The sequence below is a fragment of the Hypanus sabinus genome, chromosome 7, assembly GCF_030144855.1.
Source record: "Hypanus sabinus isolate sHypSab1 chromosome 7, sHypSab1.hap1, whole genome shotgun sequence".
Classification (NCBI taxonomy): domain Eukaryota; kingdom Metazoa; phylum Chordata; class Chondrichthyes; order Myliobatiformes; family Dasyatidae; genus Hypanus; species Hypanus sabinus.
In genome coordinates this window covers 65,502,142-65,530,091 of record NC_082712.1, presented here as the reverse complement: position 1 = coordinate 65,530,091, position 27,950 = coordinate 65,502,142, and the positions used below count along the sequence as shown (strand labels likewise).

The 27,950-nt window shown below is 41.4% G+C and overlaps 1 protein-coding gene across 1 annotated transcript in view; it reads left to right on the top strand.

Annotated features, from left to right (window-relative positions):
- grin3a (glutamate receptor, ionotropic, N-methyl-D-aspartate 3A) overlaps positions 1 to 27,950 on the top strand; it is a 181,970-nt gene that overhangs the window by 73,680 nt on the left and 80,340 nt on the right. The window contains exon 3 of the mRNA XM_059973853.1: positions 25,671 to 26,715. Within this exon, the coding sequence (XP_059829836.1) occupies positions 25,671 to 26,715 (1,045 nt within the window). The remainder of the gene's footprint in view (positions 1 to 25,670; positions 26,716 to 27,950) is intronic.

The following is a 27,950-nucleotide window of genomic DNA, read 5'->3' as shown; positions in this document are numbered from 1 at the left end:
CCACCGCTGCCGGCAGCCCATTCCACATACTCACCGCTCTCTGTGTAAAATACTTACCTGTGATATCTCCTCTGCCCCTACTTCCAAGCACTTTAAAACTGTGCCCTCTTGTGCTAGCCATTTCAGCCCTGGGGAAAAGCCTCTGACTATCCACACGATCAATATCTCTCATCATCTTATACACCTTTATCAAGACACCTCCCATCCTCCATCACTCCAGGAGAAAACTCAGAGTTCATCCAACCTATCCTCATAAGGCATGCTCCCCAATCCAGGCAACATCCTTGTAAATCTCATCTGCACCTTTTCTATGGTGTCCACGTCCTTCCTATAGTGAGGCAACCAGAATTGAGCACAGTACTCCATGAGAGGTCTCACCAAGGTCCTGTATAGCTGCAACATTACCTCTTAGACCTTAAACTCAATCCCACGATTGATGAAGGCCAATGCAGCGTATGCCTTCTTAACCATAGAGTCAACCTGTGTAGCAGCTTTGAGTGTCCTATGGACTCAGACCCTAAGATGCCTTTGATCCTCCACACTGCCAAGAGTCTTCCCATTAATACTATATTCTGACATTATATTTGACCTACCAAAATGAACCACTTCATACTTATCTGGGTTGAACTACATCTGCCACTTCTCAGCCCAGTTTTGCATCCTATCAATGTCCCGTTGTGACCTCTGACAGCTCTCCATACTATCCACAACACCCCCAACCTTTATGTCATCAGCAAATTTTCTAACCCATCCCTCCACTTCCTCATCCAGGTCATTTATAAAAATCATGAAGAGTAAGGGTCCCAGAAGAGATCCCTGAGGCACACCACTGGTCACCGGCCTCCACGCAGAATATGACCCGTCTACAACACTCTTTGCCTTCTGTGGACAAGTCAGTTCTGGATCCACAGAGCAAGGTCCCCTTGGATCCCATGCCTACTTACGTTATCAAATGCCTTGCTGAAATCTATATACACTACATCAATGGCTCTACTTTCATCAATGTGTTTAGTCACATCCTCAAAAAATTCAATCAGGCTCGAAAGGCACGACCTGCCTTTGACAAAGCCATGCTGACTATTCCTAATCATATTATGCCTCTCCAAATGTTCATAAATCCTGCCTCTCAGGATCTTTTCCATTAACTTACCAACCACTGAAGTAAGACTCACTGGCCTATAATTTCCTGGGCTATCCCTACTTCCTTTATTGAATAAGGGAACAATATCCGCGACCCTCTAATCCTTCGGAACCTCTCCCATCCTCATTGATAATGCAAAGATCATTGCCAGAGGCTCAGCAATCTCCTCCCTCGCTTCCTCATTTCTCACAGTAGCCTGGGGTACATCCAGTCCAGTCCTGATGACTTATCCAACTTGATGCTTTCCAAAAGCTCCAGTACATCCTCTTTCTTAATATCTACATTCTTGTGCTTTTCAGTCCACTGCAAGTCATCCCTACAATTGCCAAGATCCTTTTCCATAGAGAATACTGAAGCAAAGTATACATTAAGTACCTCCACTATTTCCTCCAGTTCCATACACACTTTTTCATTGTCACACTTGATTGGTCCTATTCTCTCATGTCTTATCCTCTTACTCTTCACATACTTATAGAATGCCTTAGGGTTTGCCTTAATCCTGACCACCAAGTCCTTCTCATGGCCCTTTCTGGCTCTCATAATTTCATTCTTAAGCTCCTTCCTACTAGCTTTATAATCTTCCAGATTCATATCATTACCTAGTTTTTTGAACCTTTCGTAAGCTCTTCTTTTCTTCTTGGCTAGATTTACAACAGCCTTTGTGTACCATGGATCTTGTACCGTACCATTCTTATCAAGCCTCATTGGCTTGAAAGAGACACATTCACCATTCTTGACAGTTTGCTGCTAAAGGGCTCCAGATGCATCATTCCTGCTTCTATGCATGCCAGAATCATCAGTCAAATCCACAAAGGACATCAAGGCATAGAAAAAGGTCACCAAACAGCAGGGCAATCTGTGCGGTGGCCCGGTCCGAGCATACAACTGGGAGATTATGTAAAGCAATGTGAAGCATGAAGAAAACTGCATAAGAATCATGCTGAAGCTTTATCCCACAGGGTTCCCAGACTTTCCATGGCAGATTGCAGGCACAGAAATTTTCAAGCTGAAAAGAGACAAATATTTTCTTACTGTGGATTACTACTCATGGAATGCTGAGGTGCCCAAGCTGTCCTCTACATCCTCGGCAGCCGTTATACAGTGGCTGAAAGCTGTATTCACTCACCATGGAATACCAGAGACATTTGTGTTACACAGTGCAACCATCCACACTTCAGCTGCTCAAAATTCTATGCCTTTGCAAGGGACTATGAGTTCAAACACCAGACAAGCAGTCCACAATATCTACAGGCAAATGGAGAAGCAGAATGAGCAGTGCAAACTGTTAAGAGTCTCCCACTGAATATAAAAGACCCCTACAAAGCACTTCTAGCTTATTGGTCCACACCTCTTGCGAATGCCTACAGCCCACCAGAGTTGCCAATGGGCCAGAGGCTGAGAGCAATTTTGCCCATTTTTCCTTCCCTTCCCCGAGCTTTCTGACTGGACAAACTGAGAAATTTTGAGACAACACAGCGTGAGAAAATGAAGCACATGCACGATCTCAGACACAGAGCAATATCTTTGTCGCTGTTCAGGAGTGGTGAAGGTGTTTGGATTTCAGACCAATTCACCAAGGAACAATAGTCTGGCAGCATGCACCTTGATCGTTTGTGATCAGAAAACCACAAGGTAAAGTAAGTTGGAACAGGCAAGTGCTTGTGCACCTTCAAAACACACGACAGGTAGCGAAAGAGATAGAGTGGCCTGATCCTTATGACGAGGATATGTGAGGTGGATGCATCTGTTTAAGAATTTCCATCTGCTCCAAAATTTTCAGGAGCCTATGCCAAATTGGGTCATTTATCTGTCTCACCGCAGAGATATACTCCATAGCCGAGGGCAATTGCTTAGGGCAATTGACCAAAGAGGCAGAATAATCCTCTCACTTTGCCAAAGTGTTCAAGTAGTCTACCCTGTCCTCTGTAAGAATTAGTGGTTTTTAAAAGAAAGTTCTAATGTTGAAAACATTTCACAAAATGAGACTTCTCAAAAAACAAAAGGGATTGGTGGAAAAAAAGTGGAAAACAAAGAGAGAGAAAGAGAAACCATTAAAAGCAATGAGAAAGACATTTATAAAGTTGACAATTCTTTTTTGTGTTTATATAAGAAGCATAAGTTATTTGCTATGGGTAAAGTGAATTGAATCGCTCAAGTTCAGTGACTACAATGCAGTTCTATAAACAAGAAATACATACCTGGTTTTTCTTTATTTCTCAAGAAGGGGAGGTATAGCAGTAGTTAATAGTGTAACTCGTATGCCAACCAGTTAGCCATTCCCACATGGGAGGAGTTCACATATTTTACAAGCAGGGTTATCAATTAAAGTTCCGTTGAGTATCCTGCATGCTGGCATCCTGGTGTGCTCTGCACTATCCCTCAATAATGAGCACAACATCCACAGCCACCTGTAGTAACAAATTCCACAACTACCTACCCTCTAGCTAAAGAATTACCTCATCTTCATTCTAAAGTCATACCTCCATTCTGAGGTTGTGCCTTCTGGTCTTAAACTCCACCACTATAGGAATCATCCTCTCCACATCCACTCTCCCTAGGCCTTTCAATATTCAATAGGTTTCAATGCGATCACCCTCCATTATTCTAAATTCCAGTGAATGCAAACCCAGAGCCATCAAATGCTCCTTATATGAGAACCCTTTCATTTCCGGAATCATTCTCATGAACCTCCTCTGAACCATCTCCAATGTCGGCACATCCAAAACTGCTCATAATAGTCCAAGTGAGGCCTCAGAAGTACCTTATAAAGCCTCAGCATTACATCCTTAATTTTATGTTCTAGTCCTTTAGAAATGACTGCTTACAATTGTATTTGCCTTCCTTACCACTGATTCAACCTGCAAGTTAACCTTCAGGGAGTCCTGCACAAGAACTTTCAAGTCACTTTACACCTCGGATTTTTGAATTTTCTCCACTTTTAGAAAATAGTTTCTGCTTTTATTCCTTCTACCGAAGTGCATGACCATTCACCTACCAGCATTGTATTGTATCTGCTACTTATTTACCTATTCTCCTAATCTGTCTAATCCTTCAGCTTCCTGCTTCCTCAAAACGACCTGCCCCTCCACCTATTTTTGTATCATGCTCAAACTGGGCAACAAAGCCATCAATTCCATCATCCAAATCACTGACATATAATGTAACAAGAAGCAGTCCCAACACCGATCTCTGTGCAACATCACTACTCACAGTCAGCTAACCAGAAAAGTCTCCCTTTATTCCCATTCTTTGCCTTCTGCCAATTGACAGTCCATGCTAGTATCTTTCCTGTGATACCATCAGCTCTTATCTTGTTAAGCAGCTTTATTTTTGGCACTTTGTCATAGGCGTTTTGAAAATCCAAGTACACATCATCCACTGCTTCTCCATTGTCTATCCTGCTTGTCATTACCTCAAAGAATTCCAACAGATTTGCCAGGCAAGATTTTCCTTTAAGGAAGCCATGCTGAGATTGGCCTATTTTATCATGTGCCTCCAAGTACCTTGAAACCTTATCATTTATCTGCAACATTTTCCCAACCAGTGAGTTCAGGGAACTGCTCTATAATTTCCTTTCTTCTGCCTCCCTCCCTTCTTGAAGACTGAAGTGACATTTGTAATTTTCCAGTTCTCTGAAACCATGCCAGAATCTAGGGATTTTTGAAGAATCATTACTAATGCTGCCACAATCTCTTCAGCTAACTTTCTCAGAAAACTTGGATGCTGTCTATCTGTTCTAGCTGACTTATATACCTTAAGAAATTTTGGTTTCTCAAGCACTTTCTCCCTAGTAATAGCAATTGCACTCACTTCAGCCCCCTGACACACTTGAACTTGCAGCACACTGTTAGTGTCTTTCACAGTGAAGAGTGATGTAAAATACTTTTTCAGCTTGTCCACAATTTCTTTGTCCACCATTACTACCTCTCAAGTACAGTTTTCTGTGTCTGATATCTATTCTTACCTCTCTTGTACTCTTTGTGTATCTGAAAAAAAATTTGATGTCCTCTTTGATACTATTGGCTACCTTACCTTCATATTTCATCTTTACCCCCTTTATGGTTTTTTTAAGTTGCCTTCTGTTGTTTTTTAAACACTTTCCAATCTTCCAACTTCCTGCTTATTTTTGCTCTATTACTTTGCCCTCTCTTTTGCTTTTATATTACATTTGACCTTCCTTGTCAGCCACAGTTGCATTATCTTGCCCTTAGAATACTTCTTCTTTGGGATGTATTTATCCTATGCCTTATGAATCGCTCCCGAAAACTCCAGCCATTGCTCCTTTGCCATGATCCCTGCTAATGTTCTCTTATAATCAACTTTGTTCTCCTCCTTGCTCATACATCTGTAATTCCTTTTACTCCACAGTAATACTGATACATCTGACTTTAACTTATCTCTCTCAGAATGAAAGGTGAGTTTTATCATACTTCGATCACTGCTTCCTAAGGGTTCCTTTACCTTTAGCTTCCAAATCAAATCCAATTTTATCTTCCATTGCAATTTGTATTTCATATCCTGGTTACTGTTCAGAGGCCTGTGTATCACACCCATCAGGGTCTTTTTACCCTTGCTGTTTAACTCTGTCCATAAGGACTCTACATCTATGTCTCCTCTTTCTATGGATTTACTAGATTTCTATATAGCAATAGAAGCTGTTCTATTTTTTAATATCATTATATCTGTATCTCCCCTCTTAGTACTTTAATTTTAATAATTTCTGTTGACCTACAGCTAATCCTTGCAGCACCTTATGCAAGGTGACATAAAATGCTGTTATCTACCACCAGCCGGATAACAGAGGGGAAGAAGCTGTTCCTGAATCGCTGAGTGTGTGCCTTCAGTCTTCTGTACCTCCTACCTGATGGTGACAGTCAGAAAAGGGCATGCCTTGGGTGCTGAGGTCCTTAATATTGGACGCTGCCTTTCTGAGACACCGCTCCCTGAAGGTGTCCTGGGTTACAACGACGCTGGGATTTGTCATTCAATACAAACTACAGGAGGAGCTCAGCAGCCAGGCAGCACCTGTGGAGTGAAATAGAGAGTTGATGGTTTTAATCAAGACCTTTCATCTGGACTGAAGTTTAGCCAGAATAAAGAGGTGAGGGGAAGTTGCTGAGCATGATCTGAGATGCAATAGTGGATGTAGGTGAGGAGGGGTGATAGGTAAATTGAGAAGAGAGGAAATAGTGACATTGTAGTAGATCATAGGTAGAGTTGACAAAGGGCTGCAGGTGATGGAATCTGATAGCAAAGGAAGATAGGGCAAGAAACCAAATAAGGGTGGCAAGGAAGGCATTGGGTACAGTCGGAGAGAGGAGCCAATGGGAGGACTGTGTAGGTGACAGGCAGATAAAATGGTGCAGTATGGGAAAGAAGCTGTGAGACATAGAGTTACAGGGTCTAGGTGACTAGTGGATATAGGAAGAACAGGTAGATCAGGAGCAGAGAGGGAGCAGGTTACCTGAAACTGGAGAATTCAATGTTCATGACATCAAGATGTAGACTATGCCAGTGGAATATGAGATGCAGTTCCTAAAACATTGAATGTATACTCTTATCAATCAATTTCCACCCTTGAGCATCATAAGTGAACCACAGATGGTGCATCTTTCTGCTTAGATATCCTTTCACACTGCAATATACCTTTGCAGAGCTTTATGAAATATCTCCTGAAATCTCCCAATGGTGATTTACCATCTAATTTTATATTTTACATTTGCCTAAAGCTAACCCTGTCTTCATACCATATAATTGCCCTTATTTATGTTTAAGACACAAGTCTATCACCTTCAAGTTTAATCTGAAATTCTGCCAGACTATTCTCATTTTTCCCTCGAGATACTTTACTATGAGATGATTAATTATTCCTGTCTTACTGCAAAACACCATAACCAAAATAGCTGTTCCCTGGCTGCTTCCTCAATGTGATCATGGGGTTGAATAAGATCAAGCCTCATTTACATGGAGTAAAAAAAAGGGAAGGTGCATCCATTAGGAGACGTTTCAAAGAGTTGGGGAACAACTCCAAATTTGGGGCAAAATTTATGAGGAGAATTTGAGAAAGTATGTGTTTGCTCAGGAGTACTTAGAATCTGAATTTCACAATCTACAAGAGCTGTGCAAATAGAATTAATTACTTAGGTGAACATTTGAGAGAGAATATTTTGCGGAGCAAGGGGAAAGAACTGTCTTGCTACCAACTCAACCTGCAAGATAACCTTTAGGGAACTGAAGTGCATGACCATATATTTACCTGTACTATATTCCATCTGCTATTGCTTTGTTTATTTTCCTAATCCACCTAAATCCTTCTCCGGACTCCCTGCTTCCTCAACACTATCTGTCTCCACCTATCTTTGTATAATCTGCAAACTTGGCTACAGAGCTAACATTTCTGTCATCCAAATCATTGACATGCAGTATAAAATGAAAAGAAGTGGTCTTAACACTGATCCCTATGGAACACCACTAGTCACCAGCAGCCAACTACTAGAAGTTCCCAATATTCCCATACTTTGTCTCCTGCAGTTAGCTAACCGTATACCCATGCTAGTATATGCACTATAATACCATGGGCTCTTATCTTGTTTATCAGCCCAATGTGTGATGCCTTGCTAAAGGCCTTCGGAAAATCTAAGTGAACAACATCCACTGACTCTCCTTTGTCTAACCTGCCTGTTATTTCATCAAAGAATTCCAACAGATATATCAAGCAAGATTTTCACTTGAGGAAACCATGCCGACTAAGGCCTATTTTATCATGTGCCTTCAAGCCCCCTGAAACATCATTCTTAATAATTTAGTATGTTCCTAGTCACTGAGGTTAGATTAACTGGCCTATAGTTTCCTTTCTTCAGCTTCTCTCTCTCTCTCTTCTTGAACAAGAAGATCACCTTTTTGATCCCCTCGTGAGCTCAACCATGAGCTGCTCTAAAAAGCCAAATCATAGGCACTCAAGAAATACCCCCTCCTGTAATTCAGCATCAACTTGATTTCCCCATATTCCCCATATGCATATTGAAATCCCCCATGACTATTGTACCATTGCCCTTTTGGCATGCATTTTCTATCCCCGTTGTAATTTGTAGGCCATATCCTTACTATTGTTTGGGGGTCTGTATACAAACCCCATCAGAGTCTTTTTACTGTTGCAGTTCCTTAGCTCTGTCCACAATGATTGAATGCATTCTGACCCTATGTTACCTCTTTCTAATGATTTGATTTCATTTTTTCTCAACAGAGCAATGCCACCACTCTACCTTCCTACTTATCCTTTTGATATAGTGTATATCCTTGGACATTAAGCTCCCAGCTATAATCTTTCAGCCATGATTCAGTGAAGCCTACGGAAAGATACAACTCCTTCAGTCCTGTATTCACTCTTTTCGATTTTGTCCAACTTTTACATTGCAGCTCATCCTGTTGACTGCAATTTTGCCCTATCAACAGCCTCTCCTCACTACACATTGCCCCCATTTGTAAACCATCGACCTCATCTTTGGCATTGTTATCTGCCGATCCTACGATACTTCTTGCATTGAAATACAGGCAGCTCAGGACGGCAGTCACACCATGCTTAACCTTTTGATTCCTAACTTTGTCTGAGGTCTGCCCCCACAACCTCTCCACTAACTCTTCTGGCACTCTGGTTCCCATCCCCTGCAACTCTAATTTAAACCCCACCATGCAGCATCAACAAACCTTCAGTAGGATATTAGTCCCCCTCCAGTTCAGGTGCAAACTGTCCCTTCTGTGCAGGTCCCATCTTCACTGGAAGAGAGCCCAGTGATCATGAAATCTTATGACCTCCCTCCTACACTAACTCCTTAGCCATGTATTAAACCGTATAATCTTCCTAGTTCTTACTGGCACGTTGCACGGGTAGCAATCCTAAAATCAGAACTGTGGAGGTCCTGCCCTTTAACTTAGCACCTAATTCCTTGAATTCCCTATGCAGAACCTTGTCACTCATCCTATCCATGTCATTGGTTCCTACATGGACCACGACTTCTGGCTGTTCACCCTCCCACTTAAGAATGCTGAGCACTCAATCTGAGATATCCCAGACCATGGAACCCAGGAGGCAACAAACCATCTGGGAATCTTGTTCTCACCCAGAGAACATCCTGTCCATTCCCCTAACTAATAAATCCCTTATTATCACAATGTGCCTTTTCTCTCCCCTTCCCTTCTGAGTGACAGAGGCAGACTCAGTGTCAGACACACAACCACTGTGACTTTCCTCTGTTAGGTCATCCCTCTGACAGTATCCAAAGTGATATGCCTTTGGCTGAGTGGGATGGCCACAGGGGAACTCTACACTGGCTCTTTAACCCCTTGCCCCTTCCTGACTCTCACCCAGTTTCCTGTGTCCTGCATCTTGGGTGTAATCACTTCTCCATATGTCCTATCTTTCACCCCTTCAGCGTCCTGAGTGATCTGGAGTTCACTCAGTTCCGGCTCCATCTCCGTAATGCAGATTGTATGAAGTTTCAGCTGGATGCACTTTACACAGGTATAGTCGTCAGGGACACTGGAGAGCTCCCTCCCTTCCCAGATCCTGCAAGAGGATCCTGTTATGAGATCCGTTGTCTTACAGCTGCAGTTCAATGCAAGATATAAAAATTGCTGTAAGTTACTAAAGAAATTAAATAGTACAAGAGTGAAATAACAAGGTCGTGTTCATGGACCAATCAAAAATTGATGGCAGAGTGGAAAAATCCTTTCCCAAAATGTTCCATGTGGGTCTTCAGGCCCCTGTACTTGCATCTTGATAGTACGAATGAGAAGAACATGAACCAAATGGTGATAGACTTTGGAATTGGATGATGCCTTCTTGGGGCACCGCTTGAAGATATCCTCAATAGTGAGGAGAGTTCTGCCCACGATGAAGCTGATGAATCCCTTGCAGCTTCTTTTCATCCTGTGCATTGGAGGCTTCATTCTAGACTGATGCAACCGATCAGAATGCTCTCCAATGTATGTCTGTAGATATTTGCAAGATTCTTTGATTACACTATATACCAGTCTCCACAAACACCTAATGAATTAGAGCTGTTGGCAATCCTTCTTGAGCATTGAAACACAGTTTCAGTGTTGGGCCTAAATGAAATCCTCTGAAATGTTGGTGTCCAGTGGCAGCACATCCATTCCTTGTTAAGGGGCCCAGAACTGCTCATGATATTCCAAATACAGGCTAACCAATGCCTTATAAAACCTCAGCATAACATCGGTACTTTGCATTCTAGCTCTCTTGAAATTAATGCTAATATTGCATTTTCGTTCCTTGCTACCAACTCAACGTGCAAGTTAACCTTTAGGGATTCCTACACTAGGACTTCTAGGTCTCTTAGTACCTCCAATTTCTGAATTTATGACCCATTTCGAACCAGGCAGGTTCGATTTTGTCATTAAAAAGAAATTGGATAGGTATATGGACAGGAAAGGAACAGAGGGTTCTAGGCTGAATGCGGGTCAGTGGGACTAGGTGAGAGTAAGTGTTCGGCATGGAATAGAAGGGCCGGGATGGCCTGTTTCCATGCTATAATTGTTATATGGTTATATGTTATATGGTTATTTAGAAAATAGTCTGCACCTTTATACCTTCTACCGAATTGCATGACCATACAGTTCCCTCCAGTTCCATCTGCTGCTTCTTTGCCCATTCTCCTAATCTGTCCAAGTTTTTCTGCAGACTCCTTGCTTCCTGAATGCCATCTACCCCTTCACCTATCTTTCTATTGGCTGCAAACATGGCCACAAGGCCATCAATGCCATCATCCAAATCATTGACATATAACGTGAAAAGAAGCAGTCCCAACACCAACCCCTGAAGAACACCTCTTGTCACCAGCACCCAATCAGAAAAGGCCCCTTTTATTCCCACACTTTGCCTCCTGCCAGTCAACCAATATTTTATCCATGCTAGTATCTTTCCTGTAGTACTCCAGGCTCTTGTTTAGCTGCCTCGTGTGCAGCAACTTGACAAAGGCCTTCTGAAGATCCAAGTAAGCAAAATACTCTGATACTTCTTTGTCTATCTTACCTGTTATTTTCTCAAAGAATTCCGGAAGATTTTGTCAGGAAAGATGTACCCTGAAGGAAACTGAGCTGGTTTTGCCTCCAAGTACCATGAAACCTCATCTTTAACAATGGACTCTAACTTCTTGCCAGCCACTGAACTCAAGCTAACTGGCCTAAAATTTCCTGTCTTTTGTCTTAAAAGTGACATGCAGGGCCTTTTATTTACCGAAGGAGTTTTTGTAATTGTGAGTGTGCCTGTATACATCACTCCCACTCCCCCATGTTAATGCTGAGGAAGTGCTATGTGAATTCTATCTTGTCATCAGTGACTTGCCAACCACACCCCAAAGTTTTTTTATTGTTACTGGCGACTTCAACCATGCTAACTTAAGAACAGTCCTGCCTAAAATCTGACTTTGCTACCACATTAGACCTAGTTTCTTCCAACATCCCTGATGCATACAAAGCTGCTCCCAGTCCTCATCTTGGATTCCCTTGGATTATGTTGTGATAGTTCCTTTGATTCCCTCTTTATGTAATTCCTGCATACTGACCACTAATTAAACAAGTTAAAACAGTTCCAAGGGAGATAAAGACCTGGCCAGAAGCAATAACCTCAGTATGCAGTACTGTTTTGAAAACACGGACTGGAGCCTCTTCAGGAAGGCTGCTACCTATCAGCATCACATTAACCTCAAAGAATAGGAGAGATCTGTGACTGGCAACAGAGAGAAGTGCATTGAGGATGTCACCATTATTAAACTCATCAATATGCGGGCAAATCAGAAGCCGTGGCTGACAGTAGAAGTCCAGGCATGGCTAAGAGACTAGGGTGCTGCCTTCAATTGGAGCATAGGACAGCTCTCAGGTCAGCTAGAGCTGCACTTTACTGCACCATCAGGAAGGCAAAATGTGATTATTAACAGAGAATACATAGCCATCCCTGTGACACCGAAGGGATGAGGTGCATGTGGCAGGGTATTCAGACCATAATTCAGACCCTGCTCATTAACAACAGTGACACTCCCCTCTCTGATAGGCTGAATGCCTTTTATGCCCAGTTTGATAAAGAGAATGATGTGCTGGCGAGGACACATCCCCCCCACTTCCGTTTGAGGAGCAGGCACTCTGTCTGGCCGTAGCTGATGTGAGGAAGGGTCAAACCACATAAAGCTGTGGGGTCCGATAACATACCTGATGCAGACGAGAGGACATGCAGGAGCAAGATATGTCAACTATTGGAGTGGTGTCACAGCAACCACTTTGCACTCAGCGTCGTAAGAGGAAAGAGCTGATTGTGGACTTCAGGAAGGGGAAAATGAAGGAACACATACCAGTCCTCATAGAGGGATCAGAAGTGGAGAGAGTGAGCAGTTCCAAGTTTCTGGGTGTCAAGATCTCTGAGGACCTAACCTGGTCCCAACATATCGATGCAGCTACAAAGAAGGCAAGACAGTGGCTGTATTTCATTAGGAGTTTGAAGAGATTTGTTACGTCAACAAAAACACTCAAAAACTTCTATAGGTGTACTGTGGAGAGCATTCTAACAGACTGCATCACTGTCTGGTATGGTGTGGGGGAGGGGGGGGGCTCCTGCACAGGACTGAAACAAGCTGCAGAGGGTTGTAAATTTAGTTGGCTCCATCTTGGGTACTAGTCTACAAAGTACCCAGAACATCTTAAAGGAGTGGTATCTCAGAAAGGCAGTGTCCATTATTAAGGACCTCCAGCACCCAGGGTATGCCCTTTTCTCACTGTTACCATCAAGTAGGAGGTACAGAAGCCTGAAGGCACACACTCAGTGATTCAGGAACAGCTTCTTCCCCTCTGCCATCCAATTCCTAAGTGGACATTGAATCAGTGAACACTACCTCACTTTTTTAATATACATTATTTCCATTTTTGCATGCTTTTTAATCTATTCAATGTACGTATACTGTTATTTATTTATTTATTTGTTTGTTTGTTTGTTTTTCTTCTTCTATATTACATATTGCATAGAACCGCTGCTACTAAGTTAACAAATTTCACGTCACATGCCGGTGATAATAAACTTGATTCTGATTCTGATCGGATGCTGAGGGATTGTACAGCCCAGATAACAAGGGCTCTAACAGACAGCTTCAATGTGTCTCTGGAAAAGTCCACTGCCCCCTCAGGCTTCAAGGTGGCCCCCATTATCCTGGTGCCCAAGAGTGTGACAGAAACTTGCTTCCATGACTACTGTCCTGTGGCACTGACCCCCACAACAAGGAAGTGCTTTCAGCATATGGTTATGGATCACATTAAATCCCACTTTCCTGTTACATTGGACCTTTTCCAGTTCACTTATCATTCAAGTCAATCCGCTGATGCTCCCACAGCCTCAGTACTCCGTTCCATCCTGTACCACCTGGAAAATGGTGTCTCATATGCCAGGATGCTGTTTATAGACTTAAGCTTGACATTTAATATGATTATCCTTCAGAAGCTGGTGGGTAAACTGTCCTTGTCGGATGGCAACACCTCTCACCGAAACTGGATCCCAGACTTCCTGACAGAAAGGCCACAGTCAGACTGTGTTAGCAGAAGCATCTTTAGCTCTATCAAGCTGAGCAAGCTGGCCCCCAGGGCTCTGTGCTCAGCCCACTGCTGTTCACACTGCTGATGGATGACTGCACTGTTAGATCCCACTCAAACCGAATCATCAAGTTCGCTGATGACACAGAAGTGGCTGGCGTCAGTAACAATGACGATGAGATGGTATACAGAGAGGAAGTAAAACAGCTGGTAGAATGATGTAAGCACAACCACTTGAGTCTCAAAGAGGCCAAAGAGATGATTGTGGACTTTAGGAAGGCAGGCTGATCGCTCCTCATGGTCCATACACAGCTCTTCTATGGAGGGAGTTTGGAGCACCAAATATCTGGAGTGCGCATAAAGGACGCTCTCACCTGGTCCCTGTTTGGTCAAGAAAGCACAGCAAAGTCTCCACTTCCTGAGCATACAGAGGCAAGTGAGACCCCCACTCACCCCTCCATTCTAACCAATTTTTACAGGGGCACCATTGAAAGTGTCCTGACCAGATGCATCACTGCCTGGTACAGGAATTGCTAGCCATCTGACCACAAGTCCCTGCAAAGGGTTATGAGGATTGCAAAGAGGATCGTCAGGGTCCCTCTTCCACCCATCAGAGATGCTTATCAGGGCGCCGCTAACATAGCGCCCTTGGCCCCTTCCCCATCTGTCCAACAATGTTTTTGATCCCTTACCATCGGGCAGGAGGTACCTTAGCATCAGGACAAGAATTGTTAGAATGTGAAACAGCTTCTTCCGCCAGGCTGTAAGTTACTGAACTCCCTGCCACCACGCAGGTCTTATGAAGCACAGGTGGCACTATACTGTTTAATTTTTAGCATGTGTCATCAATGGGTCTTTTTATTTGTCAGTTTCCTTCTGATAATATTGCTTTATTTGTATAGGTACTGTGTGGTGCACCTTGCCCCAGAGGAGCGTTGTTTCGTTTGGCGGTATACAACTGCACAGTTGTATGAGAATAAACTGAACTTGAATTTAAATAGTGGAATGATATTTGTGAATTTCCAGCAGTCCAATATCCACCCTGCCACTTCTTTTTACACAAATAATCTACAAAAGAGAGCTTTTGGTAATTTCTTTTATATTGTTGGCTAACTTACCTTTATATTTCAACTTTTTTGCTCATTTTACAACTTTTTTAGCTACCTTCCATTGGTTTTAAAAGCCAACCAAACCTTCAGCATCCAACTATTGTTGCAGTGTTCTACAGAGCATAGTATACTCTTCTTCATAGTATACATGGTATACAGAGCAGAGTATACTCTTCTTCTCTCTATTGCTTTTATGCTGTCTATGACTTCCCCTGTTGCCGTGGTTGCCTCATCCTCCCTTTAGCTTGCTTCCTCTTCTTTGAGTGGATCAATACAATGCCTTCCAAAAAGCCCACAGAAACTCCAGCCATTGTTTCTCTGCTGTCATCCCTGCTAGTGTCCCCTTCCAATCAACATTGGGCATCTCCTCTCTCATGCCTCTGTACTTCCCTTTGCTCCACTTGAATACCAATACATCTGATTCTAGCTTCTCCTGCTTAAACTGGAGTATGAATTTTATCATATGATCACTGCCTCTTATCGTAAGACCCTAATCAAATCTGGTTCATTACACAACACCCATTCCGGAATTGTCTTTTCTCTAGTCGGCTTGACCGCAAGCAGTTCCATACACCCTTCTTGTACGCATTTGACAGTTTTTTTTTTCATGGGATCCAGTACCAAACTGATTTTCCTCAATTTACCCTCATTTTGAAATCACCCACTCCAATCCTTCTGCCCACCTGCCTGCACTTTCAACACAATGTGTATCAGTGGACATCTAGCTATCAATTGTGATTTTCTTTCAGCCACGACTCAGTAATGCCGACAACACCATACATATCAATTTCTGCAAAGTCACTTACTTTATTTTGCATACTGTGTGCACTCAAACAGAACACCTTCAGTCCTATATTTCCCTGCCAATTTTCAGGACTCTGCCACTGTCCATGTTGTGGAGGAGTTTTAGGCAGAGTAAAATGTGTCTTTCATCAAGGTGATGATCTTCTCTCATTAGCAATATTTTCTGCATTGCGCATCCTTGGAAACAGTCCATACTTCACAGTGCTCTGTTTTATACAGCCACTCAGGAACAACCTCACCAAATGCCCAAGAACCTCCCAGCTAAGGCCCTCCTTACAAGAGGATGGGTACCTCCTCATGTCCAGTGCTGTGGTTTACACTCAATGGTTACTCTGTTACCTGTACATCTGCTCATTCTCTCATCAGCCAATTATGTGACACCAGCTCTGTGCATAAAAGCACGCAGACATTATCAAGTGGTTCAGTTGTTGTTCAGACCAAACATCAGAATGGGGAAGAAATATAATCTAAGTGACTTTGTCTGTGGATTGATTGTTAGTGGCAGATGGGATGGTTCGAGTATCTCAGAAATTGCTGATTTACTGGGATTTTCACACACAACAGTCTGTGGAGTTTACAGGGAATCGTGCAAAAAACAGGAAAAAAACATTCAGTGTGTGGCGGTTCTGTGGGCTAAAATGTCTTGTCAATGAGAGAGTTCAGAGGAGAATGGTCAGTCTGGTCCAAGCTGACAGGAAGGCAACAATATTCAATACGCTATCAGTCACACATCAAAAAAAATACTCACATAATAAAAACACAGCGGTTGCAAAGATAAAGGAGGAGGGCTTGATGCTCCTGGGATTTAGCCTCCATCAAAGACGGAAGCAGTGGTAATTTATGAAATGATGGAGGTGGAGAATGGGACAAGATGGACTTGAACCCCAAGATGCTGATCTTGATCTCTCTGCATCACTCTTTAGTCACCATCAGAGATAGGAGGGAACTTAATAGTAAGAATATAATTGTAAACTCTCATTCCAGACTCCTGGCTTGACTAAATTTAGAAAGAACTGAGAAACTAAGGTTGGAGGGAGAAAGATTAAACAAGGGAAAAGGAACACATGAAAGCTATACAATCAGCCATGACAACTGATAATTGCTCTGATCTACAACAGAATGGATGGAATCAATGCAGAGCAGGTTGTTCCACCTATGGAAACATCAAAAACAGGAGGTTGCCCATGCAAGTTGTTGTTAATAAATCAAGTTGTGAATTCAAGAGGAACTTTTTAAGCAAACACTGTTAAAAAGTAGCAGGTAAAATGACACATTTAAGTTAACACAGTCTAAACCAGGGGTGGGCAAACTTTTTGACTTGTGGGCCACAAAGGGTTCTAAAATTTGACAGGGGGGCCGGACCAGGAGCAGATGGACGGAGTGTTTTGGTAGTACACCTCATAAGAGAAAATAAAATATCATGGGATATGTAGAAAACATGTGCTTTAATTTCAATTGAAAATGAACAAATGCATTACAACAAAATATCTGTCTTTGAAGTCCCATGGTATTTAGCTATTTATTGAAATGACTTTTAAAACTGAAAATTAAATGAATAAAATACAGCTTTTTTTGATAGTAACAGTTATTATTTTAAAGCACTGAAAATTCTGTCATCCTTCAAGATCATCACTCTCCTCCTGACTGTCTTTATTTCAAAAACGGTAGGAGATGCAGGTCTACTTGTCCTGCTCCTTCTAATTCAATTGTTCCCTGTGCCAAAACTCAACAACGACCAGCACAAGGACAGAACAGTGACAGCGCGCCAGTATGCGGAGCGCGTTATTTGATCTGGAGCGCATTTTTTATTTTGAGAACGTACGTGCACCTGCGCACTACTCATGTCCATCACTTAACAGAAATGACATGTAACATGTAAGGCTTATTGAAAAAATATTTTCAAATGCATTTTTTACATAACACAATGAAGAAACTTATTTTTAATTTCAGTGGGAACAGTGTTGTTGGTCTCCCTTTTTAGCCAGCACATCAAAGTCTGGATTTAGTTTTGTTGTGGCGATTCTCAGGATGGATCTGAGGTGTTGGTCAGTTAACTTGGATCTGTGGCTGGCTTTGTTGATGTTCATGACGCTGAACGCCTGTTCACACAAATAGGTCGAGCCGAACAAAGAGTAAAGCGCAAATGTGGAGTAATACGCTGCACCTCAACAAAGGTCAATGTATATAGAGTGCGTCATCTATTGGGAAAACGCCAGAATTGCAGGGAAAAAACATTAACAAGGTTTATTAATATAATTTCATCAAGTTCTGCGGGCTGGATTAAAAAGCTTAACGGGCCGCATATGGCCCCCGGGCCGTAGTTTGCCCATATCTGGTCTAAACACAACGGTGGAAATAATTGAAGAATGCAGCGGTGGGTGAGAAGTACAGTAAATACAGCATAAGCAACAGAGGGCATCATAAGCTGAATGGTCTGTTCTTTTGCTGCAAAGACTTCATACTATTAAGTGAGTCACTAAACTTAAAAAAGCTTCTCTTACCTGCCAAGGATACATAGCATGTAGGGTCAAAGATCACTGTACAATGTCTTCAGAAAACTGTATTTTTAGCACTGTGGATTAAAGAAATGTGGATGAACTAGAAAATAAATTGCCCATTCAACTTTGATTAAAGTTGCATTTGGCCTTGACACATACAACACAGCATTGAAGGGATGGCCATTGTGTGCATCAAGTGCCTTGGAGCATATCTGAGACTGTTAAAGTACTATATAAGTGCATGCTACTACTGCAAAAAAAAGCCATTGAGTTAAAAAAGCTGTAAAAACCTTTTCTGTATGTGATCATAAGCCATGACGTTATCTTCAAATTACTATGGAGAAACTCACTGGGTAACTAGCAATGCAACTAAAGATTCAAGAATTTTTTTTTGCTGTCATTATAGATCAAATACAAATGGTGCTGCTTATTTGAAAAGCTTAGATACATCTTCTCAGTCAGGTGGAGATATACGTTATGTTTTATGTATTGTACATATATGCATAAACGTAGAGGCATAATGCCCACTGAAAATACTGTAACTAATCTTGGAGACAAACAAGGGGGATTTCAGATAATTGAACATTGCTGATCAAAGAATTTTACCTAGACAAGATTCGGGACCAGCTCTAGAAAATAGGAGTAAGCAGATGTAATATTTTGAGATGACTTTTTCAACATTGGTGCTTAACAGAATAAGAAATAGGAAGGCTCTGAAGCTTTCCACAATACATATTTATTGATGTCATAAATTTATTTGACCTTATAAGCAACTCAAAACTGAGTTTTTTAAGAAGAAAAGAAATAAGCTCTTGTAGATCCTTTGTATTATGAGGAAGTTTAGCAGGCTGGACTTTGGAAGAGTGAGAGGTGACTTGGTTGAAAACTTTTGATCCTAAGGGTTCTCAATTGGGTGGATGAGGAGAGGATCTTTCCATTATGGGAGAACCTAGGACAAGGACTCATTGACTAACAATGAAGAGTCACCCACGTAAGAAAGATTTTTGCAGAACACCTTGCTTGATTCTGGAACTTATTTCATGGAATAGTGGTGAAAGCAGAATCTGAACCACTTTAAAGCTGAAACAGATAGATTCCTTATATGAGGGGGTGGACGGCTATTGTAATAATCAAGAGTGTTGAACTAAGGTTGCAATCACATCGGCTATTATCCTATTAAATGGTAGAGGAGGCCCAAAGGACCAGGGGACCTGCTCTTGTTCCTAGGTTATTTGTTAGTAGATTCATCCCCTAGAAATATGGCAGTGAAAGAAAGATACTTTCTCATTTGAAAACATACCACAGGGACAAATTCTGCTTGAAGTATGTAGATACCACACTGTCCTTCCCCTCTTCAACATCATAAACTGGGTATTAAATGTTTTCAGAAAATATAGAGATAACAATCAGTGGTAAGGTTTTATGGGAAAGAAACTGCTTCTGATTTGTTTGCACCTAAAGCATTTATTAGTTTTGATGCTTTAACTCGACAGCTAGTTTCTGCAATTCATTTCTATTGAAGATGATCTTCCTTGTCATTGAGGAAGGAACTGCAATGCTGTAATGTTCCCCAAACAAAGGAAGAAATATAATAGAAGATTATTTGATTTCTAGATATTGCTCTGGTCAACACAACATTTTGGAAAGGGAAGGGGAGCAGCCAGATGTCTTGGTACATATTGGTACCGATAACACAGGAAGGAAAAACAATGAGGTCCTGAAAAGAGAATTGAGAGAGCGAGGTAGAAGCTGAGAAGCAGGACCTCCCGGGAAGTAATTTCTGGGTTGCTGCCTGTACTACGCACCAATGAGGGTAGAAACAGGATGACTTGGCAGATAAATGCGTGGCTGAGAAGCTAGTGCAGGGGGTAGGGCTTCAGGTTCTTGGATCGCTGCGACCTCTTCTGGGGGAAGCATGACCTGTTCAGCAGTGACAGTTTGCACCTGGACTCGAGGGGGACCAATATTCTTGCAGGCAGGTTTGTTAGAGCTGTTGGGGAGGGTTTAAACTAATTTGGCAGGGGGATGGGAACCAGCATGAAGGGATTCTGGATAGGACAGATGGTAAAAGAGTAAAGATAGCGTGCAGTCAGACTGTCAGGAAGGGCAGGCAGGTGATGGGACTTAGTTGCAGCCAGCAGGCTGAGTATCAAATCATTGGGGATGCAGAATCAGAAAGGATAGCAAATACAGGACTCAAGGTGTTGTATCTAAATATGCGTAGTATAAGAAATAAGGTGGATGATCTTGTTGCAATATTACAGATTGCCAGGTATGATGCTGTGGCCATCACTGAATCGTGGCTGAAGGATGGTTGTAGTTGGGAGCTGAATGTCCAAGGTTACACTTTATATCGGAGGGATAGGAAGGTAGGTAGAGGGGGTGGTGTGGCTCTGCTGGTAAAGAATGGCATCAAATCAGTAGAAAGATGTGACATAGGACTGGAAAATGTTAATTCCTGTGGGTTGAGTTAAAAAACTGCAGGGGTACATGGACGTTGATGGGAGTTATATACAGGCCTCCCAACAGTGGCTGAGAGGTGGACCACAGATTACAACAGGAAATGGAAAAGGCGAGTCAAAAGGGCAATATTATGGTAGTCATGGGAGATTTTAATATGGAGGTTGATTTGGAAAATCAGGTTGATAATGGATTTCAAGAGAGTGAGTTTGTCTAAGAGATGGCTTTTTAGAGCAGTTTGTCATTGAGCCTACTTGGGGATCAGCGATACTGGATTGGGTGTTATGTAATGAACCACAGATGATTAGGGAGCTTAAGGTAATAGAACCCTTAAGAACCAGTGATCACAATATGATTGAGTTCAACTTGAAATTTGATAGAGAGAAAGAAAAGTCTGATGTAACCGTATTTCAGTGGAGTAAGGGAAATTACAGTGGCATGAGAGAGGAGTTGGCCAAAGTAAATGAAAGGAGCTGCTGGCAGGGATGTCAGCAGAGCAGTAATGGTGTGTGTTTCTGGGAAAAATGAGGAAGGTGCAGGACATATGTATTCCAAAAATGAAGAAATACTCAAATGGTAAAGTAGTACAACCATGGCTGACAAGGGAAGTCAAAGCCATTGAAAGCATTTTATAGGTAGTTTACCTCTCCCAACTATGACAACCTTAAGGAACCAATTAGAATTAAGTATAGAATTCAGGAAAATGCTTGCTGAGTTACCCTGGTACTTACTGAATTTCTGTGCATTGCTTTATCACCAGAATATTCAATATTACAAGATATTCTACTCAGCAGAATTGTAGTACATAGAGTGTGTATGTTCAGGAGAGGCATAGATTATGTAAATGCATACCATCTTTTTCCCAGTGTTGAGAAATCAAAAACTAGAGGGCATAGGTTGAAGGTGAGAGGGCTGCCTCTGGAATGAGCTACCAGAGGAAGTGGTCGAGGCAAATATATTAACAACATTTAAAAGTACATGGATAGGAAAACTTTAAATTGATATGGGCCCAACACAGGCAACTGGGGCAAGCTTAGATGGAATTATAGTCAGCACTGACCAATTGGGCAAAGGGCCCATTTCCATGCTGTTTGAATCTCTAACTTTACTTGTCCATTAAATACCTACAAAATGTGCTGGAAGAAATTTAGACCCGATGCATTCAGTTATCATAGTGTGATAAGGTTTACTGCCAAACAGCGTCTCTGGATTTAAAAACTTATGTTCATTGATATAAAACTTAATTTCAGCAGGTTTTTATTATTCTTGGAAATGCTAAGTCAATTCTTTTGGTTACTTCATACTTATTTTCCATGCATTAAATATTCCAAGTTACATTACCTAGTTTATGTCTCAAGAATTTTCCAATTTGATTGGTTGAGGAGCTCTGCTGCAGCTTGTCTTCTTCATATTCACATTCATGTTCCCCCAGTGATGGTAGCTCCCTCATTACCATGGGTTGTGCAAAAATCCTGCAAGTTGCAGGCAAGTGGATATGTAATCGAAGATCACTTCTGATCATTCATTGCTGACCCTAATTCTAAGCTAGGTTACTTATATTAACTTGAAAAAAGTAATAGGTACGGCCCAGTCCATGAGGCATAGAGACCTTCCCATCATTGAGCACATCTACACAGAGCACTCACAGGAAAGCATCATCCATCGTCAAGAACCACCACCCCCCCCCCCCCCCCCCACCACTGTCCCAGCCATGCCCTCTTCTCGCTGCTGCCATCAGAAGGAAGGTACAGGATCTTCAGGAAGCACACAGCCAGGTTCAGGAACAGTCAATACCGTTCAGCCACCAGAGTCTTGAACCATAGGGGATAACTTCACTCAACTTCATACACCCCATCATGAAACTGTTCCCACAATCTATGGACTCACTTTCAAAGGCTCTTCGTATCATGTTCTTGATATTTATTGCTTATTTATCATTCTCATTTTTTTTCCTATTTGCACAGCTTGTTGTCTTTTGCACATTGATTATTCAGCTGTCCTGTTGAATGTGGTCTTTCACTGATTCTATTGTGTTTCTTGTATTTACTGTCATTGAATCTTAGGTTTGTATAAGGTGACATATATGTATTTTGATAACAAATTTACTTTGAAGTTTTCAACTTTGGAATACTAAATCTACCTCCCCGCCCCCCACCTTTTCCTTGTAATTTCTTCTCTATTTTTTTTCTTTTTTCTTCAGTTTTCTCCAACTCAATTTTATATAATATGGAAGAGGAGCAAAATGTGCTGCATAATGCAAGCACTAATGATTTTCGTCTTTCAATATACATTCAGGATCTCATTTTGTTGAAATGATGACATAACCCACGCCCTGGTGTTGCCTCTGAAATCTGTTAGCTTGCAGTTACTCAACACTGAAGTAAAATATCTCACCAGGACAGCTGACTGAGTGACAGTGATCCATCTAAAGATAAATGTCTACACATTTTGACCATGCAATACAAATTAAGCTAAGAGTCTCTCAGAATACAACATGAACTGAGGAATTCATTGAGAGTTTAACCCTCAGAAATATCTTTAATAAGAGCATTAAGGGGACAGTTGATCAAAGTAAACATGTATTTCTACAATTTTATCATCTTTGAGTTTTGGACATTGATGTTTTGAGTTTCAGCACAGGAATAACAACATACTTCCAGTTTCTCAGCGATAACTTCCAATATTTAGAAATTAGTAGGCTTCTTTCTTTAAATTTAATATTTACATATAATTACTAGCATGTGGGATAATACATGTGGCATATTTCAGTTACTGTATTCCATTTTGCATAAGGCATAATACAATAAAAATCATGTTATATACTTTAAAGAAAAGGGCATTGTGAATTTCTGAGAGATAGATTAAATTAGCATAATCTGTATTTCCTTAAGATTTCAAAAACGTCCATTTCTGTACGGGAGCAGCTGAACTGTTTAACTTCCTTTGTGTGAACAGATTATGATTCTGTTTGAGCACAACTGAACAGAAGGAAATATGCTAGTTATCAGTTCAAAGATAATCTGAAAGGGAGTCAATATCAGACGGTTTGCTATAAATTCCTCTGTATCTGTTTGTGCAGTTTTCAACAATCCCTGTAATATGTGAAAGCAGCACAGACAGGGTGAATAGAATTATAGGAGATGTAAGGAGCAACTATCAATATTAGTCTTCTTCTGCCTAAGATAAATACTTCATTCAGCATGAAAACTTACTTGTACCAATGCAGAGTGCAGTAAATAGGAAATCCATTGGGAGAAAATATTACCTTGTGTCTCTCAAATGACTGTTTGATAAGTTGTAGTAATTTAAAACCTGAAATTGTTAAAAGATATGAAATGCACCTGAATTGTTGGAACAGTTCAAATGATGTGACAATCTAGTAATGATTTTCATTGTCATCTTACAAATGAGCATTCATGAAGTTCTCTACCTCCAGGAGTAATTGTATCTGCATGTTTCAGGATATATTCCATTATTCAAGACTCGCACTATCCCCTGTAGCTTTTGTTTGTCTGTTTGAAAGCTCCCTGTGTGTGGTCCATAGCAGAAGGAAGAAATGGGTGGTGTAAACAGCATCTAGACAATTAGACAATAACCTTGGAGAATATATTTAAAACAGTAACATGGCCAATAATTATCATTGGGCCATAAATAGAAAGTGCACTTTCATAGCATGGTGCACCACAGAAGGACCCAGTCGTGCCTGTTTATGTCTAAAGCATACACTCTTCCATCAATACAACAGCTTTGTTCCTTCTTCAATCATTTTACAGGATATGAGAATTACCACAAGACCAGCATTTATTGCCCATCCCTAATTTCCCTTTAGAAGTTAGTAGTGAGTCACCTTCTAGAAATGCCACAGTCCATTTGCTAAAGAGCCTCCCTCAGTGCTGTTAAGTAGGGAATTCCAGGGGTGACAGTGAAGAGCCAGTGATGTATTTTCACTTCCAGATAGTGCACAGTTTGAAGGGGAATCTTCAGGCAGTGGTGTTTCCATGTTGCCTGCAATGACCCAGCAGGTTTTCTCAGTTTAAAGCGATGTACCAGTTCCCTTTTGAAAGGTAGCATTGAATATGCTTCCCATCAAGCCTTCCAATATATCCAAACAATTCACAGCACGAAATAGATTCTCCTTATCTTCCCTGTGGTTCTAGTGCTCGTTACCAGCTGTTCTGCAGCTGGAGACTATTTCTCCTTGCTTAGTCCCTTCAAAGCCTGCATGATTTTAAACAGTTCTATTATATCTGTAGTCTGTTTAGGTAGCTGAAGTCTTGACACTGTTCTAGTGGATCTGTTCCCGCCTTCCCCAAATCTGATTGACTCACTTTTTATTGCTTTCTCATTTCCACTGCATGGCAGAATGCCATTCTTAGTTCACATTAAATGTGTTCTGATGTTTCTTATTGGAAGTATGTGTTGAAACAATTAAAGAGCCAATTCCAATATGACCTTCAATAGTGTACTTAAAATATTGTCATTAATTATAATCAGATGGCAATATTAATGGAGTGATTTCAGTCATGCCATGGAGGGGCAGATAATCTTGCATTCTAATTGTGCTTTCTCTGAATGAAATCAATGCACAATATTGACACTGGAATTAAACACAGCACACAGCCCATTTTGAGAGAGAAGCAGAGACAAAGAGTGGGATATGGCAGGAAGTAGATTGATAGCTACACCTCCTAACTTCACAACCTCCCATCTTCCTTCTGCCAAACAATTACTGGGAGTAAATATTGTATTCCTTTTATTATCTAAGAAAATGTGTTGACCATGTACAAACGTTGTACTTCTATTTCAATGTTTCTATAGTTTATGGGCCAAAGTTTATAAATAAAACTTTAAAGAAGATTATTAACTAGTCACATTGCATATCTCAATTTGCACCACGCCCCCCCCCCCGACATAGTCAGATGTACATGATTAAATAGCAACTGACATTACTTGTTCAGCAGTAGTTATTACCAAGGTCTATTCAATTTATTTTGTGATTGGATTCAGAAGATTTTGAAGTCTTATTTTCAAAAAGTAGAAACTAAACCAAATGTTATTTCTTCCTGCCCTCAGATTTTTAGCAAACACAAGCTTCGATGGTGTAACAGGTTATATTAAAGTAACAGACCCATCTGTTATCACTTCAGACAGTCATTACTACATCTGGAACCTACAGCTTGATCCTATTGGCAAGCCCATGTGGACTCGCCTCGGGAGATGGCACGAGGGAAAAGTTGTCATGGACCATGGGATCTGGCCCAACAAGATGCAGAAGCAAAAGAACGGCAGTGGCACATCTCGGTTGCACTTGAGAGTGGTGACACTCATTGAACACCCTTTTGTATTCACTCGGAGTGTGGATGATGATGGCCATTGTCCTGCTGGTCAGCTCTGCCTGGACGCCCTCACAAACGACAGTGCTGTCATCGAGAGCCTCTTTGAGAACTTAAAGTCAGGGAATGATTCTGTGCCTATTGAGTACAAGAAGTGCTGCTATGGTTACTGCATTGACCTCCTGGAGAAACTGGCAGAGGATATGAACTTTGACTTTGATCTGTACATTGTCGGTGACGGGAAGTACGGTGGCTGGAAGAACGGCCGCTGGACAGGCTTGGTCGGTGATCTGCTCAGCAACGCCGCACACTTAGCTGTCACCTCCTTCAGCATCAACTCGGCCAGAAGCAAAGTGATCGACTTTACCAGCCCCTTCTTCTCCACCAGTCTGGGTATCTTGGTGCGATCAAGAGACACGGCCGCCCCCATCGGAGCTTTCATGTGGCCTCTGCACTGGTCCATGTGGGTGGGGATCTTCGTGGCTCTCCATGTCACCGCTTTATTCCTCACGCTCTACGAATGGAAGAGTCCTTTTGGAATGACTCCAAAAGGAAGAAATAGAAACAAGGTGTTCTCCTTCTCTTCAGCCCTCAATGTCTGCTATGCTATATTGTTTGGCAGGACAGCAGCCATCAAAACCCCCAAATGTTGGACAGGAAGGTTTCTCATGAACCTGTGGGCTATATTCTGCCTGTTCTGTTTATCGACATATACAGCTAATCTTGCTGCTGTAATGGTAGGGGAGAAAACTTATGAAGAGCTTTCAGGAATTCACGACCCTAAGGTAAGAGAAATATAATTTTCCTGTCGCTGGTTATGACTCAGTGGTTGTAGTCTTGAGTCTGTGTTGAAAGGTTGCGGTGCAAGTGTCATTCTGGTGACTTGGAATGTTGGGTGGTGTTGTATTTTGGATACTATGTGAGACCAAACCCCCATCCACTCACTCAGATAGATATGGAAGATTCTGGAAGGTCACCTCAGAGGAGTTATCTCTGGTGTTCAGGCTAATGTTTAGCCATGCAGCCACAGATTATCTGATTATTATTGTACTGTGTTTTATGGGAGCTTGCACACATTACAAGAACCTACACTTTTTCAAAAATACTGCATAGGCTGAATGGAACAATGGATTTCATTAAAAAAAATCAGAAATACAAATCAACCTTTTCTCCTCTGTTAAGTAGAATGCATAGCAAAGAAGGTCCTTTTGGATTTCCATTAGAAAGCCTTAATTTGAAAATCCCCCTCCAGTCTTTTCATGCCCCTCCATCAACTTGTCTCTTTCTATTTCCTCCTGCCTCACAGATCTTTTGAGATTATCTGACCCTCCAGTTCTGATGTCTTTATCATCCCTGATAAATGCCTTTGGCAGCTGAGCATTTCCTTCCTCAATCTTTTTGTCTCCTCCTTTAAGCTGCTCCCCAGAAACTATCTGTTCGATGGGCTTTCGATTATCTATCCTAATGTGGTGTAGTTTAATTTCTGTTTAACAATGCATTTGTAAAATAATAACATTAAAATGCTTTGGTTTTGAATATAGGACATTGGCTGCATATACTGTATGAGATGCCTTGGATTACCATTTTACTGATTCTCATGTTACCGATACTCTGCATCATTTGAATGATAGAACCTTTATTAAAATGACAGTCAGACATTCATTCGTTTAGTTTCTGCATCACTACAGCTTCAGTATATTACAAATTGTGATGCTATAAGAAAGGTCACTAAAATGATCCATCATACAAATTAAATCAGACACTGCCGCTCAAATAACATAAATACCCTGTGCAGATCTCCCGCTTGAAAAGGCTCTATTCTTGGAAATGGATGTGTTACATTAAAAAGTGTTACAATAGTAAATTCTTTACCATTGAATTTTCATCCATAATTAGTTAAGGTGGTTATGCGTTCAGTGCATTCTGGAGATGTGGTCCTTGCATGCAGAACCTGCAGTTAGAGCACATCCCTGTATCAAGTGGGCATTTCCACAAAGCAGTTAAGGGTCAAGCCCATTGC